The following is a 22,665-nucleotide window of genomic DNA, read 5'->3' as shown; positions in this document are numbered from 1 at the left end:
CACTAGAAAGGAGCCATGGAAGCCAGTCAAAGGAACATGTGCCTACGGGGCAAACTGCTCATTGAAGCTCTTCTCTTTGGGGGCCTAGAAGTTGCTCTTGTCAAAAGTCCTGTTTCTGTGCCGCATCTGCTTAGCAGAGATGGATACACATTGCAGTGCTTGGAGGGATGCGGGCCTGTTGCAGGATCACGTGGAGTCTACCCTGGTAGTTTCCCTGTGTGGGACCTGGGTTCTGAAATGTCGACAGCAAGAAGGAAGGCGTTCGGGAAAGAACTCTGCTAGCCCAGAGGTGCCCTGCCAGATAATTACAAGAACCTACATTTGTACTGCCCTTTCTGGTTTATAATAGTACATATATAAAATGAAATATGTCAGTTAATTTATTTACATTTTCATAATTTTCCATTTTCTGCTTATGTTTCAGCATCTTGTTCTAATATCCATCTTAAGTAGGCCAAAGAGATCCTAAATTTTAAAAACATACACTTATTTTCAAAATCTGTACTTTGAATCAATCTTAGTAAAACTCTACACTGCAATTTATTGACCTTAATTTTTTTTCAGTTGATACAATGACAATGTTTAAGCCTATAATCCTGAGCTCAGAACCTGCTGAGGAGAGGGGGTACTTATTTGTTTTTGCACCTACTTTTGGGCAGTCTTTGCTAACTTGTTGCCATCTGGGGAAGTAAGTAAGACTAAAGACGGGAAACCCAAAGCAATACTGATAAATCTCTGGGAATAATGGTTGCAAGTTAAATACAAATGACTCTGTTTCTCACATAGTCAATGGGGAAATGGCTCTTGGGCAAAGAGGAAATACCTGCACATCTGGCTACAAATCTGAGTTCTTTGCCCATGTGTGTGGCTTGACTCAGCTCTTTGGTCTTGCTAATAGGGTCATTATTTCTGTGTCATATGGATTTCAGCATGTCACATGTTGTTCCCACCCAGGCTGTATCCCCAAGAAACACAACTCGGTCCTTTTACCTCGTCTGGACTAAACCCATGGTGCCATCTTTCTTCTAAGCAGAGCACAGCGTGTCCAAAAAGGACCTCCATTATCTTTCAGAAATCTGTGAATGTCACTGGTTTTCCTGTATGTGGGGATATACACAACCTTTTTTTGGTGGACATCCTTCTGTAGATTTAAATTTTCTTCACTGAAACATAATGTTTTCTATTGGGAAAAAATTAATGTTATTCAAAAAGAAACAAAAACATGTCCCTTGCCTGCCTTTTTCTTTTGAGAATTGGCCACTGTGTCATGAAAATTACAGGTCTTTGAGATAACTATTAACTGTCCTTACACAATATGAGCCAGCACCAGGCATAACTCATTAGCACCCCCTGGAAGAAGCAGAAGATTTTATAACTATGAATGTGCATCAACTGTCTGCAACACTAGAATCTCGGGAAGGAAAGTCCCTGGTAAGCTGGATGGTACAGTTTTGGAAGATAGCATAATATTTAAAAGAGCATGGCTATGAATCAGATTTCTGATCAGATTCCAGATATATGCCCTAGTCACCGGATAATTTTTGTGAGGAGTTAAATAGGTGTGTATGTGCAAAGCCTTGCCCCCTAGTAGTGCTCAGTGAGCTTTCTTTCCTTTGGCCTTTCTGTCTATGCATTACCTTGAGATTAGGGGGGAGATTTAAGAGACATGAGTTTGATTTAGTGGCTTGTCCAGCCTTTCTTCTTTTGGAGAGACTGACCCTTCCTAAGGCCCTTACCATCAGGGAGTTGTTGCTTTCAATGAACAAATTGACACCACTGTTGCGGATCATTGAGTTGTAATATAATCAAGGTCTACCCTCACTTCTCTCCTCCTAAATGTGTATTAGCCTGATTCAGGAGCAAATTCCAAGCAGACGTCTTTCAAATTGGCTGATAATATATCAGATTATTAGCTGTTAATCTCTAATACATTCAGCTTCCTAAACTATGTACCACATGATTACAGCCAGTATGCAAAACTGTGGAAGTTCCTCCAGAAATGAAAAATAGAACCACCATATGACACAGAAGTTCCACCTGTGGGTATATAGCCAAAGGAAATAAAGTCATTATCTTGAAGAGATAGCTGTACCTTCATTTTCACTGCAACATTATTCATAATAGCCAAGATAGGGAAACAACCTACATGTCCACTGACAGATAAATGGGTAAGGAAAATGTATGATCATGTATGTGTGTGTGTGTGTGTGTGTGTGTGTATATAATTGCATATACAGTGAACTTCTATTCAACCTTAAAAAAGGAAATCCTGCCATTATGGAGGACATTACGCTAAGTGAAATAAGCCAGGCACAGAAATAGAAATACTGCATCGATCTCACTTATATGTGCAGTCTAAAAAAGTTGAATTTAGAGAAACAGGAGTGGGGAGATGCTGGTCAAAGTGTTCAAACTTTCAGTTTTAAGATGAATACACTCTAGAGACCTAAAGTACAGCATGGACACCAATATTCATGAACACCTAATGTATAGTTAATAATCATGTATTGTGTACTGGAAATTTCCCAAGAGAGAGTAGATGTTATGCGCTCTTACCACCCACACGCTCAAAAGGCAATCGTGTGAGGTGATGGCTATGTTAATTAACTTGATTGTGGTAATTATTTCACAATGTATACATATATCAAATCATCACATTGTACATTATATATATATATATATGTACAATTTTTATTGGTCAATCATGCTTCAGAAAAACTGGGAGGGAAAACAATATTTCAAAAGCCCAGAAACTTCCAAGGTAATATTTACCAAGTTTTCTCAGATTATTAAAATCTAAGTGCTTTAACACTGGGTTGCAGAGTTAAAGAGTTAACCATAAAAAGAAAAAGTAGACCACACAAAGGAGGGCAATAAGTGGGGCCAAGCAGTGCTCAGCATTTTGGAGGATCTTGCCCAAAAAGGCAGTACAGTGACATGAACATAACATTCATCTTCACCTCTAGAGGTCTGGGCTCTGGTCCTAGATCAGACACGGACTTCCTCTGTGACTTTGTTTAATACTGTCTGCTTCACCCATCAAAGGCTAGGTTAGAAAAAAATCATCTTGGTGTTGTTATTCAGTGTGTCATTCACTATAAATCACATAGCTCAAAGTCTTAATGGTGCATGGTGAGATGTGTGCAAAGATAGTCTTTTGCCTTTAGTAGTTACAATCTGGATCACCTATGGGGATATCAGATGAGTAAATAGTTTATCACTCACTGCCTTGTGAACTGAGAAGATTTAGTAGTGCTGGAGAAGGTTACATATGTACATTAATACTCTTGTTCTTGGCACACACATTTAATTCAGCTGTTATTCAGTTGATATGGTGTAAAATATGGGAAGTACACTTTGGGAGACGGGTATAAGGCAGAAACTTTACAGTCAAGTTGAGAAATGTAAGAAAGACACACAGTATCTGAGTGACGTAATTGCTTATAAACTTATGGTATGTTAAAAGGCACCTTAGAAATCATCTAACTCCCTCATTTACAGAAGAGGAAAACTGAGAGCAAGAGAGAGCTCATGTGGACTGCAAGCAGGCTCAGTGTCATTGCTGGGGGTAGAGTGGGATCTTAATAGACTCAGGCTCAGTGCAGAGAAAGCAAAGGTCTTCCTGCAGGAGGGAGCAAATGTTTTTGATCCTGGTTGGCCAGTTGCATAACCATGGTTCTCATGATTCATGTTGACTGTGTAGTAGAATCTTATAGCTGTTATTACTACCATTATCCTTTATTACTGTTTTCCCTTATTACCTGCAAGAGTAAGACTCAAACACGAGGAAATACTGATGTCTGCTGTATAAATTTTCTCCTACTGTTGGATACACTGGCTGCCGTTTGATCTTAAAGGTGGAGTAAAAGAGAAGGGGAGAGGAACTCATTCATTCTACCCAAAGGTCCTTCCATCAGATACAGAACTTCTCTTTCCTCCTGTCTTTCATGGGGTACATTTCTCCAAAGTTTGAGTCCTTTTTGCAGTGTAGTTCTGTGTCCCCTGACCTCATTAGCTCCATAACCTTAAAGGTATGCTTTTATCAAAAAACAAGGGCATACCAGGAAAAGGAGATGTAACCATAGAAATGACATGACCGCCTGCATGCTTCTGAGACCTCCTGATGAAAATGCCTGTAAATGCCATCATGGCAAAGGGAAATATCCTGATCACTGACTGTGTTTTGTAGGCCTTACCAGACACTGTTTGAAGTGCTCGGTTTAATGACTCATCTCCTTGTTGCAGCAGAGAACTCTTCCCACTTGTCCCGCTCAGTGGAACCAGTTTCAACAGCAGAATTTCTTTAGGTATTCTTCAGTAAGGCCCAAATGCCATTTCAACTTGTGTTCTTTTGTTTTGCTTAAAAACACTTTTTTACTGTTAGTGTTTGGCAAATTCGTATACTTTCAGTTCTTCCTTCTTATTCTCTACTCACTTCTGACTGGAGAATCTCAGCTAACGTCATCCTTCAGGGGCATCCTGACAGTCTGTGCTTGGTGAAATCCTCCTGCCAAATGCTCCTTATAGCATCTGAATTACTTCTTCTTAACTCTATGCTATCCTGGCCAGACTGTAAACTGGGCAAAGACCTGGTCTGCCCTGGGGTACCATTTTATCCTCAGTTCTTGGCACGGTGTCTATGCTAGGTATTCCATAATTCATTAAATTGCATTCAGATGTTATTCTTTGATATTCCACTTTGTTTCTAATCTTTGCAACTAAAGGCAAGCTATAGAGAGCATATTTAAAACAGGATTAGAATGCATAGGAGAGGAAGGAAATTGAACTGGATTTAGAAAATTGCATTTTGGCATGAGATGTTTAGAGTTTGGCAGATGATTCTCCCTCTGGGTAATCAGGAGTTGCCTGTGGACCTATGGGGCCACTTACAGAAAGGTAATCTCCTTTTTGGTTTTTCCAGAAACTTTTCTCAGTGCCTTGGCATTATGCACATTTTCCCAGCCTGCCTGGGGAGATTCCTATACCATGAAGATAGGTCTGGAAGTATCAGATAAGGGGGGAATGTTTCCAAACTAATGTCAAAAGATTTCCTAGTGAGTAACCTGGCTGAAAGTTGATCATTCTTGAAATTCTCCTTGGCCACTTTCATTGGCTCTGGGCTACTTGGTCCGGAGGCCACCATGTCTGTCTTGTTTCTTGGTTCTATTTCCTTTTCCTGCCCCATTGATGAAGGTGGAGCCCAATGCCCAGGCCTCCATTCTCTGTTCTTAAGCCTTTCCTCTTGGGCAAAGAAGTCTAATTTCAATCCTCGGACTCTGGGTCTGTGTAAAATCTGCACTCCAGTCTCAGAGCCCTTCTGGGAAGCTCCAGCTGTAGACTGTCCCTGTCTGTTAGGTGTCCCTGCATGGGTTTCTAATTGTTACCTCAAGCTAGGTGAGCTTCCATAAGCCTTATCTTTTCAACCAAAATATTCTCACACAGCAGAGGGGCTCCAGTTCTGCAGTTGCTCCTGGAGCCTTTGAGTCTTCCCACACCTTCTCTGTGTCTGCCCCTCCACTCCTGCCCCGAGCTAGTGGCTTTCCAGATCTGGTGGCCCTTTGATGGCACGTCTGGGATCCATTCCTTCCTTTCCTTCATAACCCAGCTTCTCCTCTTTTTATGACTAGAACACAGCATTCTGTCCTGAACTCTTACGGTTCTTAGGCTATCCAGCATTTGCCACATGCATGTTTTCCTATTTACCCTTTGTTTTAACACGTCATTTCCCCATTTATTAGTGTTCTGAGGGCAGAGATGAGGCATGGTTCTCTTCCTGTTTCTAGCAGAACAGGGCCGAGTAGCTGTTTGGTAGATTCATCGTTGATGGTGACAGTGAACCAGAGGATTCCTTCTGGTCAGATTCTGTCCAGGTGACACTAGAACCTTCATTAGAAATTGTGAAGCAAAAGGATGAATTACATCAGCACAAGAGAGCAGGGTTGTGAATTCTTAGTGAAGAGAGGCATCTCTAAAATACGGGAAATTGGTGCATTTTGAGTGTTTGAAAAAAGTAGTACCTTTTCGGGGTATGTTCCTTCCTTGTTTAAAGCTATTTTTTCATAGTCATTATCCAGTATTACCCTTCAGCAGCCTTATGGAGAAATATTATTATTGCCATCTTACAGAAGAGAAAACAGAAGCTTGGAAGTATGGTTTCACCGGGGTCGTAGAGCCCAAAGGTGTCAGAGCCACATCAGGGGTCCTAATCGAATTCAGGTAAAATCAGTTCCAGTAAGGCATGTACTTAACACCAGGAAGAGGCACTTTTTTATTTTTGTCCTAAGGAAGTTTAGTGAGAAATAGAAGGGTAAACAAGTTAACTCTTACTACAAGGTGCGAATAAGTAAGGGTGAAAAGTGTGCACAAAGATAGGGGTAATTAATTCAGTCTTTGTGCTAAACAACAGCTGCTCCAGGAAGCTTTCCATCAGTGAGGGTTTATGAGGTATGGATGGAAACAGGTGTGGGTGGGTGTAGAAAACAATCACCAGGAGGAAAAAGACAATGCCATCTCCAGTGTGTTTTTCAGTTGCGGGAGATGGGGAGCAGTGAAGGCTAGAGGGTGGCTGATGACCACATTTAGGTGATATGACAGCCTAGGCAGCGTGGGAAGGTCCCCAAACTTGTCTATTTGGGCTGTGAATTGCTTTCACTTAGTTCCCAGTGTAACCTGGTGGTTCCGTGGATGCCCAGTTTTGGTGACACTGTGGTAAGACTGAGCTTGTCTCTGCAAAATCAAGAATCTGAAAAGATGGCATGATGCAGTCAGCCTACCAGAGTTGCTCTGATGTCCTCTGCTTATTGTCCAGACTTCCTTCATTTTTCTAAAATCCCAAGATATTTTCTCCTTACTCCCTTTATGTTTTTCAACCTTTGTGAACCTTCTTAAGGTTTTATTTAGCTAGAGGCTTATTCCAGAGTTTACATTACGGCAGCCTCATGTGGATTTCAGAATAAATTTACTTCATATGTTTCTAATTTATTTTAACTTAATGCATCAGAATGCCCCCCTTTTTTTAATGATGTAGGTAGCTAATAGCTAAGGCATTTTGCCAGCTGTTGTGCTGGCCTCTTAAAACATTGTCTCTTTTTTTCAGTCACACAAAGCCACAACCTGTAAAGGGTACATCTATTCCATTAACTCTTGCTGGCCTAGAACCTTGTGTATCACAAAGTTAAAAGACCACTCAGAGCCTCTTGGTATTTCCTTCCCCCCACCGTCCCCTTCTTTCCCATGCTTACTGTGTCATCCTTATAGACACACAACATGGAGCTTTCAGCTCAGCCTTTCCTTAGCCCATTTCAACATAAGACAGGGCACATTAATTTAAACCACCCCATACCTGCTTTCGCTGAGGTTTTTTTAGAAATTGATTTTGGTTCCATCTGTGTCCTAACTCCATCCTTTTTTGCCAATGAAGGGCCCCCACCAGTAAGATGGCGAACTTCCGGCTTCTCTTCTGGGTCCTCGGTTCCCGACGGCGCCACCTGAAGCCCAATCACCTCTCGCCCCCCTCCCACTCCTAGCACCTAGCCAATAGCTACCAGCCCCATAGAAGTGACCCCCTCAATCAATTCATGCCCCTTCCTATATAACCCAGCGCCTTTCCCTAATAAAACGGAATTCTCCGGTGAATTGCTGCTGTGTGTCGCTCCTTTCCTTTCAGCCAGCAATTACCCCAGGAAGGGCTGTGCTGCAGTCCTCTGAAGCTGTTCTGTGTGTGAAGTTTTTACACAGGTGTGCATACCCAAGGTAATTAATTGTAGAGTCTTTAGAATTAATAGCTTTAGAGGGTATCTGGCCAGGTCAGCCCTTCCACTGATTTCCTTTAGCTCTCTTGTTGCTGTCAGTCTCAGTGCATAAGTATCTATGAGGGCATTTCAAGACTTCCATTTGGCAATTCTGGCAAATCCACTGGCAGATTCTGGGATTGCTGAAATCACATATCAATGTACAGATGACAAGATACACAGGCACAGTTCACAAGTCTGCTTTCTTGATAAGAAAACTCATCAACTTTACGCTCTCTCACTGTGCATTAAGCATCTAACTGAAGGGAGGAAAGAAAAGGGAGCTAATTGTAATTTGAGTGTTCATTGGGTTCTTCAAATACATCAATGCATTTAATCCACACAGTTATCTACAGGGGAGAATTATTATTAGCCCTGCTTTATAGAAGAGGAAATTGAACCAAAGAAAGTTCTGGTAACCTGCTCAAGATCACTCCATGACTCAGAACTGGAGGTCGTATTCTTTGCCCAGTGCAGAATTACCAGTGAATTTGTAGGCATGTGAACCAGTGGGAATAATTCGGTGTGGATGATTTTATGTGTTTTTCCCAGGAAACTCGGATGAGCTTCCCAGTTGTTCCACTGAGTCTCTCAGGTTATCTAAATGTATCTGTGCCCACGTCTTGTGTGTGTTTGCTGTCTGTGTCCCTCCGAAGCTTTCTGCGGGTATATAGGTCACACATTCCTGGAACATAAATCAGTCGAGCAGGCAGCTTAGAGATTCTTATCCGCTTAGACCTTTGGCCCTTGCTTGAGTCAAGCGGAAATGTGGGTGTGGCGAGTCAATATGGGGACTGGAATGCTGGAGGAATGGAGAGGCCCACAGGAGGTGTGTAGGACAAGAACTGTTCTTCGGGCATTCTGCTCTGAAGTTCAATTACAGCTGCAGCTGGAGAGGACTGACTTTTGCTATGAAGGAGAACTTACACTGAGATGTGTGCCTGGAATTGGCAACCCTGGACTCCGCCTGTGGCTGGCCCTCGCACGTTCACATGCATGAGTTTTACAGGTGATTTTCAGCATCAGTGTGACGGCTACTCAGTTTAACCTACAAATGTTGATCTCCCTTAACTCCCTGGGATGTCCCAAGGCCTCAGCCTACCCGTAATGTACTCAGGTTTTCTCATCCAACAACAGATCTTCAAAATGGCCAGCCATTTAGCAGGGAATGATTTCTAGGTATACAATACACAAGGTTATGTGATAACCACCCTACAGCAAAACACTGGTTAGGGGGATGGGTCAAAGGAAAACAACTATTAGGAAATACATTCATTGAGGTCATGTTTACACTCCCTTTGTCAACGAAGAATGTGTTTGCTTAAACAGTGCCTTTGCTTTGCTAGTCATTACTCCCTCTCAGTAGCAGATAATGTGCTTGAATCTCACAAGTGTATGTAAATGATCCAGTGTGGCAGGCAGCTGTCTTCAATCAGCATTTCCACATAGTGATAATTCTTAGGAAAAGAGAAAGACGTGCTTAATACATAGCATTATACATGATCTGCCTTCTCAGGAACCCCTAATGTGTGCATTAATTTATCATTTCCCTCCTATTTTTAAAACCGAAATTGGACTTTCAGCCAAAATATAAATATATGGCTGGATGATCTCGTAGTACCTTTGTGAGAATATGAAATGAGGGTGTGCAAGCGCTTTGGGAAATTAGAGCCATGGGCCAAGGCTGTTTTGTTGGAAATCAGGTCATATATTAAAACAAGAAAAGACAGCAACCAGCTGGCAAAAGTATGTTTTGTTTCATTTTGCTCCCCTTTGGTTTGCTTTGCAGGAGACTCAGTACTTTGTAGCACATACATTATCTACCCTGACTTCTTTTCCAGCCATACTTGTTCCTTCCTAATCTCAGAGATACATATCAAATACCAAAAACTCAACATAGGGCCTCACTGCAATTATATTTATTTATAATGGAGGTCCTCCTGAAATTGCCAGACATTTATCAGCGTCATAGTGACTCTGTGTGTGCCTCCAGTGTCAGCCAGGGGCTCTCAGGCACTGGGGTAGAGTGCAATTTTGTCACTGAATTTGCATCAGCACTGAGTCAAAATTCCTGAAACTCTAGACTTCGGTGAAGGAAGTTGCCATAAATCATTATCATTCATCAGAAGTTTTTTTTTTAAATGAGAGTTTCCAGTAGGTTTAAACTTTATGGAATCAAATTGCATACATCTCAAAAGCCATATAAAAATAACAGCAATGCCTTTCAACCTCCAGAGGACAGGATCATCAAAAGAACAGTCTTTCCCTAAATTAACCTGTAAGGTTAGTGTAATTCTAATCAAATTTTTAGTTGGATTTGCTTTTTAGAGAGCAAACACACCTACCATGTGTAATAGCAACCTGTCGAACACAGAAATCTTGGTTTCCCCTGATCCTGCTCTTTGCCCTTCTTATGAACTGGCACCATCATTCCTCTAGTTGCTCAGGCCAAAACCCCAGACCTCACGTGGCAGCTCTCTCTCTCTCGGACCTGACTCAGTCTTTTCACAAGTTTTCAGCTGTAACCGTAAAGCACACTCCGACTCTGACGACTCTCGCTACTGCAGGTGCTGCCCCTCTGGCCCATACTACAGTCTAGAGTATTGCCTCACCTCCTAAGTTATGTCTCTGCTTCCATGTCTACTCCTACAGGCAGTCTTCCCCTGCACACTAGCTGTAAGGATTTTAAAGACATAGATCAATCATGTCCTTCTCCAGTTCAAATCTCACCAATGGCTTTTTCTCATGTTATGAGTAAAATTCAAGTTCTTTGCCCAAGACTATGAATCATGCCCAACCCTACATGATCAGACTGCAGCAGATTTCTCCAGATTTGTATTCTGTGGGACTCTCCGCCATACTCGCTCTGCCTTTTTGCTTTTCTTTAAACACAAGCTCATTCCCACTATGGGCTTTGCATGAGCTGGTTCTCTGCCTGGGGTGCTTCCCTGTATTTCCTCAAGGTTATCCTCTCCATTGAGTCACTTACCTGCTGAAATGTCCCCTTTTCCACAGAGGCTTTGCCATGACTTCCCTCCTAAAATACCTGCCCTCCTACTTACCTGCCCCATCTTCACAATTGACTGCATTCTTTTTTCTTCGTTGAATATATCACTACCTGGCATTAGATATCTACTTGTTTTTTGCTGTCCACCTCCCCAACCAAAACGTAAGCTCCACAAAGGAAAGATTTTATATTATTCTCTGCTATATCCCCAGCTTCTCGAATGAAGTACAGCCTATAGTAGATGCTCCATAAACGTGTATGGCAGGGTCGCTTACAGGATTAGGTTAATACATGTAGATTCCTTTCACCCTAGTTTACTCCACTCCTCCAGAGGCAATTGCTGTTAATAGTTTGGTGACCACATTCCTGGACTTCAAAAAAGTGTATTTATAAATGCAGATATGCATAAATATTTTTTTAATATTATGCAAATTGTTTTATGCCTTTATTTTCTCTCAATGTTTTAGATATTTTCCCATCTAAGATTATATATAGTCTGTGTATCAGTTTATATAGATCTTTTTAATAGTCACATTGTAGTCCATTCTATAAATGTACCACAAATTATTTAATCACTTTCCTATTGATATGGAGGTTATTTTACCTTTTTCACTATTATAAACAAGGCCACAGTGAATATACTTGGACATAAATCTTTGTGTATGTGGACACATTGGTCTTAAATTATAGAACTGCCCGGTCAATAACTTGGTAGATTTGCTTAGTTTTATCTTCTAAGAGACAATACTGTTTTACACTCTCACCAACAATACATGAGTGCCCGTTTCCTCATATCCTTGCCAACACTAGATATTACCACTGCCAAAATATTTTTCAATGTTACACACAAAAAATATCTAACTCTCTTACAAAAGAGAAAGCTGAAACTTTCATGATTAAAAGCCTTATTGACAGGTAACTAGCCACTTCCTGCATCGGTAAGTCCTGAGTTTCTAGATTATAAACTAGCCTCATCAATACAGACAGTGCCTTTGAAAGAAATGGCAGAATTAAAGGAGTAAAGTGATTTGAGGTGAGAAACATCTTATGTCTGTATAAGAAGCTTTCAGATACTTTTTTTCAAAAAGTGGCATTTCATAATGTATATGAGGAGATCCAAAACCACCAGCCCAGGTATCCTAATTTTCTTCCTATAAAATATCATTCCCAGGTGATTTTGTTTTTCCTTAAAAAGAATCCCACAACCCAAAGCCTCAAGTGTTAGCCTTGGTTGGCAAGTTCACGAAAGTCATAGCCCTTGGTGATTTATTCTTTAATAGCTGTGGTTTCTGCTGGGGAGGTGGGGGTGGGGGTGGGGAGGTTCACTAGAAGTTGTTGAAGAACAAGTGAAGTTATCTGTTTTAATAACTGATCAGGGTCCAAAACAGAAGCGTGGGAGTGAAAAAGAGGAGATGTGCCAACTGGGGGAGGGAGCGAGAATACAAGGAGCACATGCGGCTTCTGTGACTCCGAGGGGTTTACACCCAGAACTGGTGCTTAGCTCTGACATTGCTCTTGCAGGGGGTTGTCAGAACTGGGGCCGAGTCCCACACGGCAGCCCCTGGGGCTTCTCTCTTATCATCAGCTATCAAGATGGGCTTGGGATGAGAGGTACTTTTGTGGCATAAATATATTAAAATTTGAATAATTCTTTTAAATTATGTGCTTTTCCTCACTCCACAGATGACAAAACTGAGGCCCAGAGATATAAAATGATTTACAAAGGTAAATGATCATGACATTTGAAACCTGATACCATTGAATCATGAAAGGGAAGAACTCTTTTACTTGAGATTTGAAGGCATAACAGATTCTTGGACAAAAAAGTACTTCTAAAGTAGGAATGGCATCTATATTAGGTTTGTCACTATACCCCCACCTCCCACGCCCGTGGCCAACACTGTTACTCAACCTCAGCCCTCTTGTCTCATCCAAGCTCTGACCCAGCCTGATAATCCTCAACACAGTGCTGTAGGCCGCCAGTCATTAATGGATCTGAGTTTTTGTGTAAATTAAAAGTTCTTTGGTCCCATCTTCTGAATAATGTATCTATGTGTGTTGTGATTCATGAGGTGGTGATAAGAGCGCTAGACTTTTAGCCAGAAGAACTTGGTTTGACACCTGAATATTTTTGTTTCTAGCTTTGTGATCTTAGGCAAGTCACTTCACTTTTCTGGGACTGTTTCCTTGTTTCTGAAGTAAAGGAGATGAGTTAAAAAATCTTTACACATCCTTCCATCTCTGCAAAATGTTAGGACTCAAGGTATATAGACCTCTCACAAGGAATTAATAGTTACACAACCATATCCATATATTTTTATAAAGACATAGGTGATTCTCAGCAAGCTTGCATACTACATGTCTGTTTTGTGTTTCCTAAGTATGTGTTCCTTGCTTTTTATGACTGCTTCTTTTCATCTAATAAGTCCCATGGGCCCATATCTCTGAAACCAGAATTTAGGGGGTTAAGAGGGAGAGAGAAGAGAAAGGTTTACTTAAAACCAGAGCAATTGCAGGACCTTCTTGCTGGCTGTGGAGGGCTCGAATGCTCATACACCAGGGCAAGCAAATCTGCACGTTTCCTGCCCACTCAGCGGTTATAGGTCTCGAGTTGTTTATTCTTCCTCTTCTGCCATTTGTACCTCCTTCTAATCACAAGCACCCCAAGTCAGACCCATCTCAGCGAGTGGTCCTCTGAGGGTGCTCAGCCTCCTTGCACCCCTGCTCCTCATGTGACCTGCCTCCCTGTTTGTCTTCCAGGCCCCACTTCCCTCCGGGCATATCCCCTCCTCTCGGTGATCACTCGACAGCCCGCAGTCATCTCCCACCTGGTCCCTGCCACCCCAGGAATTGCCCAGGCACTGTCCCACCACCCGGCTGCAGAGGCTGCCTCCACTGAGGCCTCAGGGGCTGAGGTTCTGGGCAGCAGCGAGTCGGAGACGGAGCAGCCGACACCCCGGCAGAAGAAGCCCCGCCGGAGCCGTACCATCTTCACCGAGCTTCAGCTCATGGGCCTAGAGAAGAAATTCCAGAAGCAGAAGTACTTGTCTACCCCAGACAGGTGAGGACTGTCCGCAGTTCAGGCCCTTGAGAAGGGGAGACTCCTGTGCCCTTGGTGGGGATGTGTGGCTGCGAGGCCTGTACCCTCGACGCTGTAGCAGGAATCTGTTCCTTGGCTCGTGTGACTTCAGCCTTGGGTCAGCAGAGCCCCGCCCACATGAACTCATCGCACTTCATCCCCAGGAGCCTGCCTGTGGCTGAATCTATACTCCTCACTGTACCCTCATACTTTAACTCTGGTCCGGCATAACAAGGGGAAGCTTAGTAAATGGTTGCCCAGGCTCTCGGCTGGGAAATGGTTGGTTTTTAAAGCTGCTTACATGTATGGTCAGGTGCCGTGGGACTCCCATCTGGAACTGGGGTCCATGGTCTTCTCAGTCTTCTCTCTACTGCCCACCTCCCAGCGGGCCCAGTCAGCTGGCCTGGCTCTTGCATGGAAAGGGCTGGATTGATTCAGTGGAGGGGCTGTCCGACGTCCTGGCAAATATGTGGCTATTAAGTCAGAACACTTGGCTGATACTGAGGAGGGCCTGGATGAGTGTCCCTTCTTTAAACTCCTTTGAGATCCAGATGAGAAAGGCTGTGACCCCTGCTTTACCCGGAAGTCCCAACACCTCACCCCCTTTCTTTACTTTTTTATCTTAACTGCAAAATAGGTCAGAGTGTGTGTCTGACTTTGTTCCTTCAAACTCACTGTAGAGATGGTTAAGCTAATGGTGTGATTCTATCTATTGGGAGGATTTTCCGGGTCTGTTTTCTCTGTTGACCTTAGTCCTGTTAAAGAGAAAGGGAAGAAACTCAAATGCATCTCTTAAGCTGTTCAGTAGAGGTGTGATAAAAATTCATGTGAGAGCGGAGTCTGCAAATCACTGACCCAAAGGGAATTTGTCTGCCGATTCAGTCACCTGAGAGTTCATCAGATGTTTGTGGAGGGTCTTCTGTGTGCCAGGCACTGGGGCAGGGATTACGGTTCCAGTAAGTAGTAGACAAGCTTCCTGCTCTGGAGGAGGTGGTGCAGAAGGAAACTGCAGCAATCGCTACAGCACAGTGTGCTGGGTGCTGGTGCCAGGATATGGCCCAGGGCCACAGGAGCACAGGGATGTTGCCGAGTGCGTCAGATGGGGTTAGGGAAGGCTTCACAGAGGGGGGCAACATTTAAGAAGAGCTTTGATTCCAGGAGAGAGCAGGCATTCCACAGAGGGAATGCCACACAGAAGCACAGAGGCATGTCTCACTGGGCATGTTGGGGGAACTGGCAAGGGCTTGGGGAATCGCCAACTTAAGTTATGAGTCGGGGTGTGGTGGGGGAATGAGGCTGCAGAGGTGAGGAGAGCTCAGTTTGGGAAGGACCTTGTAGGTGTGGCCAAAGAATGCAGACTTTGTTGATTATGCTGTGAGCAGCCATTAAGAGCTGGAAGGGACATGGCCTGATTCACAATAGAGACTCCTCGCTTTGGTGGCACCATAAGTGATCAATGAGAGAGAAGAAATGGAGCATGGAAACCAGTTAGGAGAGAGCCCCAGGACCGTTGCTGAAGATCTGAATTGAGGGGGAGACAGTGGGAACAGAGAGGAGAAAATGACTGGAGACGAATGGACAGAATTGACGTTGGCATGAGGAAAAGCGAAGAATTGGGAATTGTGTGGTTCCTGGATTGGGCCACCAGCTAACAAGGAATGCCATTAAATAAAATTAAAGGCAGAGGACAGGGTGGGTTTGGTGGGGGAAGAGTACATTCTGCTGTGGACATGAGCATTTGGGGTGCCTTCGGGGGGGACAATGTAGACAGCTCTGTGAATTAGGGATTGATAATTGGGATCTCCAGTTATTAAATGACTTTAGATGCTCCCAGCCTACAATGGAGAGCCTCATGAATGTGGGTAGCCAGATGAAGTGGGCACCATTATTTATGAATTGTGTGGTGGTATGCCAAAAGTGCTTCAACATGCAAGGGTAAAATCTAGACTTATTTTCTAGAAGTCAGAGAATTTTTTAACAGAAATGTTAATTCCTAGTAAGCCTGCTGGGGCTTCCTGATACCTGCCCAGACACCTCTCAGGTAACCTACACAGGACTGAGTCACTTGCCCGGGGAGGAGGACACCATGTGATTGGCATGGAAGCGGCCTCTTTAACCCACCCTTTGGGATGTTCCTCACCTCCGTACCTACGTGACCAGGGCCATGACACTCCCACCTCCCACAGCTCTCTCCCTCCTTCTCTTTGTTTGTTTCTCCAGTTTCCTAGGTGACCACAGTTAAGTGAAAATGCAGGGAAGTGAGAATTTGTAACGGTGGCAGGTAATGAGAGAAAGCTGATGACAGTGAAGTGTGTTTCTGTGGCCAGAGTGAGTCAAGGGTGCATTTTTCCCAAGTGAGCTAACCATTTACTAACATACAGGCAAAGCTGTGAGCCAAACTTTCCGCTGACTGTCGCACCTGATGGCCTCAGGTGAGCCGGCAGGAGGGCACACTGGGAGCAGGGGAGGACCTGTCCCCAGGGAGGTCTGGGAGACCCGAAGTCTGTGGGACGGCCCCCTGGGCTCTTGGTTCTCAGTGAATGACTGCTTGGGAAGCAGTGCTTTGTTAGCAGGAAGAGCAAAGTGGTACTGGCACAGGGAATTCATTAGCTTCAGTCTGCTAATCGTTTTCAATAAAACTGTCAGCTTGCAGTCGCCTTTTTACTGTGACAACCAGATATATGTGAATGCAGATTTAAGGCAGGTTCTCAAGTTCCTTGAAGGAAGACTTTTTATTATTAGAGATTTAAATTGTGATACTCTGGGCAGAGCAGGGGGCCAGACAGCTGCTTCTGGGGTACCGAGATTTAGCACCTGAACCTTCACTGGTGAAACCCGTTGTTCTCCCTGATGGTGAGATCTTGCTCACCCTGCCGTAGGTGCACCTGGGAGTCCCTGTGGCTCATGCTTGCAGCTGTACAGGCTCGTGTGAGATAATGGGGTTTGCATCCACAAATTACAATTCACAAGACCCTGGGGGCCTTGAAAAGTGGTCACTGCTCCAGCTGTATCAAGGGTGCTCATCCCAAGTCGCTGCTTTAGAAGTCCACACTGCTGCAGTGATCAGTGCTGGAGCCACAGGGAGGCAGCTAATGCTGGCTCAAGGAGACACTTCTTCCAGTGCTCAGACAGAACTGGGGTTCTTACCAGTATAGGTCAACAGTTAACGGTTTTCAGGACTGAGGTTGAAAGCCTAGTTTCCTTTCTCATTTCATTTGCTCCACTAGGGTTGTTTGTTACTCCTTGAGATGTAGTATCCCTACATTTTCTCCACAAAAGCCTGGGCAAGAGCTCCCCTTTAACAGATCTAACTTGTACGAAAATATGGTAGGTGGAAAGGAGCCCCTACGTAGGAAGATGCACACAAGTCAGACCTAGAGAGAGATGAATCCTGGCTCTGCCTTTTACTGTAGGATCATCTACCAGGGGTCAGCAAAGTTTTTCTTGTGCAGGGCCAGAGAGTATATACTTGAACCTTTGTGGGCCATATGGCCTCTGTCACAACTAAACTCTGAGATTGTAGCATGAAAGCAGCCATAGACAAAATGAAAATATCTCTGTGTCTGTGCCTGAATAAAACTTGATTTACAAAAACAAGTGGCAGATGGGATTTGGCCATGGTTGCTGAGAGATTCTAATCTCTCCAAGCCTCAGATCTCTCCTATGTAAAGTGGGAATAATTATACCAACTTCATAGCATTGCAAAAGGAATAAGTATGATACCATATGTCAGGGGCTTAGCACGTGGCTTGGGATGGTGTGGTACTCAGGAAATGGTTGCTATGCTGTTGGAATTAGCTCCAACTGCACACTTCCCAGGAATGGCTTTGACATTCAGGAATTTTCAGAAGGTGACAGATAAATGCAGAGCCATGGTTAGCAAGAGAATGGGAAGAAGGAGCTATGGATTTGATCTTTTGTTTTTTTTGAAGGTGGCATTTTAACAGTTTAGGAGACTTAAATGAATCAACCAATGCATCAGAAAGTATTTGGAACCCTTGTTCTGGATTTAGAATATGATAGGCACTTTTGTGGTTATAAAAGCAGTGGAAGGCATACTGTGTTCTTGCAGCTGAGTCAGGGAGGCAGAAATAACTCATGTACAACAATTAGAGAACGGTTGAAAACTTGGAGCCACCAGAATGACAGCTGACCTGTGGGAAGACACAGAGGAGAGAACCCGGCCATCTGGGGAGGCCCAGGAGGATCACCTGAGGGGGTTGGCACTTGCGCTGGACGTGCAGCAATGAGAAGGTTTCCATAAGGAAGATACGGCTTTACCTTTCCTTTCCAGTAAGGATTTTGGGTCAGAGTCTTCATTTTGTATAGCATCACATCAGAGTAAAGACGCTGTCAAGTCAGGAAAAGGACTTTGCAGTCACAGCTCAGAAATCCTTTGAGGCACAACGTGGAGAGTAGATGTTTCCAGGATGATTGCCCCAGGTGTCCTGAGATAGGCATCTGTTTCTTCGCTTCCTAAAGTTTCATCCGCCAGATCCTTAGAAGGAAAGTAAAGCTCTTTTGGGAAGAATTGGTTTAATGGGGGAAGTTCAAGTTTTGATAGCAGTGCCTGGAACTAGTCAACAGAAATCCCATACCTACCTACCTTTCTCATCTTCCTAATCCTTCCTTTGTGTCTTGTGCCTCTAGGTTGGACCTGGCCCAGTCTCTGGGACTTACTCAACTGCAGGTGAAGACTTGGTATCAGAACCGCAGGATGAAATGGAAGAAAATGGTAAGAAAGAAGAGAGTGAGTCTAAGCACACGCCCAGCATGATGGGGACAGCTCTTGCTACGGGAACAAGTAGGGAGGCAGGAGGAACCATTTGGTGGTTTGAGCTCCAGAGAATGGAGGATCTTTTGTGAGGCTGGCTGGGAGGGAGGCATTAGGACAGTTGGGTAAGCCATTCCTCCTGACCTGGATTTCCCGACCACAAAGAGATTCTTTCTCACAGTTTCCTTAGAAATGTAAGTAAAAGAAAGCCCACAAGCTTCTCAGTTGCTAGTTTTAACCCCACCTGCTATCCTTTTCAAAGAACTTCCTTCCCCCTCCCACGAAGACCTAAGAATAGAAGTCTTTTGTTTATGATGACATATAGAGCACATCTGTTTCTGTAGCTGTGCGTCCCCTAATGCAATGATTCTCAAACTTCAGTGGGCATCAAAGTAACCTGAGCTGCAGGTAAAAATGCAGAATTTCAGGCCCCTCCCAAGATTCTGATTCCAGAGGTCTGTGACAAGCCTGGGAATGTGCATGTTAACAAGTGCCCAGATTCCTCTGATGCACATGGTATAATGAAAAGGTTTCCCTAATATGCTCTAGGGCCTGCTAATGAATCGTTCCATCTTTGGTTTTTAAATGGACTTGTTTGAATAAACATCTATCTAAAATAAATAAGTAAATAAACAGCTCTACATTTGGAGGAACTCAATTTCATATAGTTCACTTAAAAAAAAAATAAGAGCACTGTTAAATCCAATTTTCTCAGAGTAGTTGAGTGTTCCGTTTCCAGTTCTGTAAACCACAAGGAACAAGGTCAAAGCCCAGTTAAATGAGGCTGTGTGGGAAAAGAGGTTGGGAGGAAGCCCTGCCCCATTCTTCAGAGACCAGGTATACCGTGACCTCTGATCTGGGCCTTTCTCACCTCCCCGCTGACTCTTAAGGGGCCCTTTCTCCGATCGTATGGACCACGTGGCCCTAGCTTGCCTGCATGACATTCTAATTTGCTAGCCATATTTCCGAGTGTTTCCAGGACTGAAATATGAAAAATATGAAGAATATGATGTTTGTCACAATCACCAAATAACTAAGGTCCTCCCCTCTCACCCCCAGTTTTCAGAAAAAAAAACAAGTTAATAGATATTTTTAATAGATACTAGATACTGAGAGATTTTCTCTGTATTTTTGTCCAATAATGTTTTTCCTTAAAACTTTGGTTCTTGCTATTGCCTGCTAACAAGAAAATAGATAAGTTGTAAATGAATATTAATGGAAAAATTAGAAAAAAAGCCAACCAGGCAGCATGTATTCTAGTCCCACAAGGGAATTACTTGGCAAATCTCATAATTTCCTCCACGGGGACCAGACTCTGAGATGGAAGGAGTTTCAGATGGAGGCCGTTTTGCTCAGGAAGTGCTTTTGAAGTGACGTGGAGATACCAGTGACATGTACAAACACACATATACTGGATGAACCAGCAAATATGTATTTAGTGTTTCTTGTGAACCATGTCTTGTCCTAGGTACTATAGGAAGTGATGAAATAAATATAACCCTGCCTTCACGAGATTTATGATCTATTTGCAGAATCAAGGTCCAGGAAGCAGGTGGGAGCACATTATAATTAAGTGCTGGTTTAGAATAGATTTAAAAGTCTGTTAATGTTCAGAGGAGCTGTATTAGGGAAGGTTGCAAAGAAGTTGAAGGTGAAGGATAAATGGGTTCATTAAATGGATAGTCATTCCAAAACCTCTAGATTGCTGACACACATGAAAGTGATGGTGGAAGTTTTTTTGGGGCTTGATCTCTTAAAGACCATATTCAGGAGTCAGGAACACCGGGCCCTGTTCCCATGCCTGCCCCTCCCCGCCTGCCTTTGGGCAAATCCCTTGGCACAGCAAGTCCGTTCCCTGCTTTCTGTGCAAGTTCCACCACCCACCTCCTTCCTCGTCAGCCATCTCCACCAAAATCAATGCCTCCTGAGTGGCAGAGGCATTGTTTAAGTTGGTTATCAGAAATCTTTTCCTGAGTCAGACGATTAAGAAGCTGACGGCGGCCATCTTCCCAGCCCCGCCCACAACACCTGCGGGACGCGCATGCGTGGTGGCGCTGATGTCACCTATTTTTCCTGCAGGGGGCGGGAGCTGGTACCGTGGTTATCAGTCACTGACCGTAAACCAAAACGGAGACTATTGCCCACCTGCACCATAAGGCATTCCCCGGGCCAACCCAGTTCAGGTCTGTTTGAGAAAAGAGTGCACCATGGTTCCCCTTAGCACGTATTCGTTGAGCCCTTGCTTTCACAAGGCAGTGGAGATGCGAAGATAAGACATGAAGCCATCCATTAAAAACTAAAACTAAAAAAAGATATACTCATTCGAGGGGGCAAGACTGACCTGCAAACCAGTAATTATATATTGTGATCAGGCTGCTGGCGGAAGCAATTACCAGGTTCAGAATCAGGATAGAGAAGGCAGGGCTTCACGGAAAGGGTGTCATCTAAATTGGTTTTAGTGGATAAACAGAAATGTGCCAAGTGAAGGTGGGTAGTGTGTCACAGGCAAAAAGAAGGGACAGAAGTACCTCGGAGCACTCAAGAGTATTTCAGAATGCTGGAGACGAAACGTGAGGCATGTTGTTGGGTGTAGGTCTGGATTCTGACTCCCCCAGAACAGTCAGGCGTTGTTGTGCATCTATTGCTTCATATATTTTCCTGGTAAAACTCTTCCAAGGCTCTCTCTTCAGGTACTGGGGAGGAAAAGAAAAAGATAATTGGGTAATAAAGATGTCTCAAGGCTAGTAACCTAATTGGAACTGGAAAAAGATTAGCACTTGATTCTCAAGAGTTATCCACACGGCTGCCAAGGAGAGCGCTGCCAAAACTAAGATAGCATCTCTGACTCGTTTTTACTGGTCAGCATGTGTAACCTATAGCGGGGTTGAGAAAATTTAATCGTGTACCTTAGATGGGACACTCAGCCTCTATTCCATTTCTGTTTGGCTTTAGTTCCAGTAGGACCTACAGTGTTCTGCAACAGGCTGAAAGTACGTCATGATGCAGTGTTGTTTCTCAGCTCTAAAATACAATTCTGTTCTGGGACAGAATCCAAATGGATACCACCTTCCTCTCTCCGGTATAGAATTGGGTTGACCACCTACCATGCACATCACTGAAAGTCTCCAGATAGTCAACAATTCTGTGAAATTGCTACCCATTGCTGCCTATGTAATCTTGAGCAGGTTACTTAACCTCTGTGTTTCCTCATCAGTAAAATGCCTAATACATACCTTATACATTGTGGTATTAACTGAGCTAAATAAAGCGCTTAAAACACTGCCTGCCAAATAATATGCAACCAAGAAATGGTAGCTGCTGTTCTTTTTATTATTAGCTGATCCACAAAATTCATGTCTCCAGAGAATTCAGAATTTTGGAGGCCAGGAAAAAGAAGCTGAAAATGAATTCTACAGGTCTCTAGGGCTCTGAGCTTTTGTTTCAGTGAAAGCAGTCCTGGGTATTTGTCACTTCTCAATCCCAGCTCACCAGGCTTCCTGCTGTGAGGACCTCAGCAGTCAGGGCCCTATGTGGAACTGTCCATTTTCAGGCAGAGAGAGTCTGCTAACCAGTGTGCTGAGAAGAGATTTATGCTAGAGAATCTGAACTTGCTTCATGGGAAAGAGTTTATATGACTGTCACTGTTCCATAGTTACAGATAAGACAGAGAAAAAGGAGCAAAAACCACCCTAGTTAGTGAGTCTGCTGGAAGATTGGATAATTACAGACAAATACTGGAATCAGAAATTACAATGGCACATTTTATGTATCCTTTGCACGTTATGCACAATGAGATACTAGTAAGTGTTAGAGTTGAGTGGTCAAGGGTTATGTGTTCAAATCCCAGCCCTGCAGTTCGCTTGCTTTTTGTCTGAATAGGAAGGGAGATAGAAAATTCCTCCCTGAGCTGATGTTTAGTGCTCTCCAAACTGCCTGTCTTCCACCTAAGCTCATTGGGAAGGAAGCAAAGGCCTCCTGACATCTTCAGCAATAGTAGATTTGAATGTCTAGCTTT

At 43.6% G+C, this 22,665-nt stretch overlaps 1 protein-coding gene across 2 annotated transcripts in view; it reads left to right on the top strand.

The window, feature by feature from the left end:
- BARX2 (BARX homeobox 2) overlaps positions 1–22,665 on the top strand; it is a 64,326-nt gene that overhangs the window by 36,762 nt on the left and 4,899 nt on the right. The window contains exons 2-4 of one of the 2 annotated variants that reach the window (XM_017667857.3): positions 12,481–12,522; positions 13,558–13,858; positions 18,527–18,611. In XM_017667857.3, coding sequence (XP_017523346.1) covers positions 12,481–12,522; positions 13,558–13,858; positions 18,527–18,611 — 428 coding nt within the window. The remainder of the gene's footprint in view (positions 1–12,480; positions 12,523–13,557; positions 13,859–18,526; positions 18,612–22,665) is intronic. The other variant, XM_017667858.3, reaches the window with a different exon arrangement.

Source organism: Manis javanica, chromosome 6 (genome assembly GCF_040802235.1).
Source record: "Manis javanica isolate MJ-LG chromosome 6, MJ_LKY, whole genome shotgun sequence".
In the NCBI taxonomy this organism is placed as follows: domain Eukaryota; kingdom Metazoa; phylum Chordata; class Mammalia; order Pholidota; family Manidae; genus Manis; species Manis javanica.
This window is presented reverse-complemented; position numbering and strand designations above follow the sequence as displayed.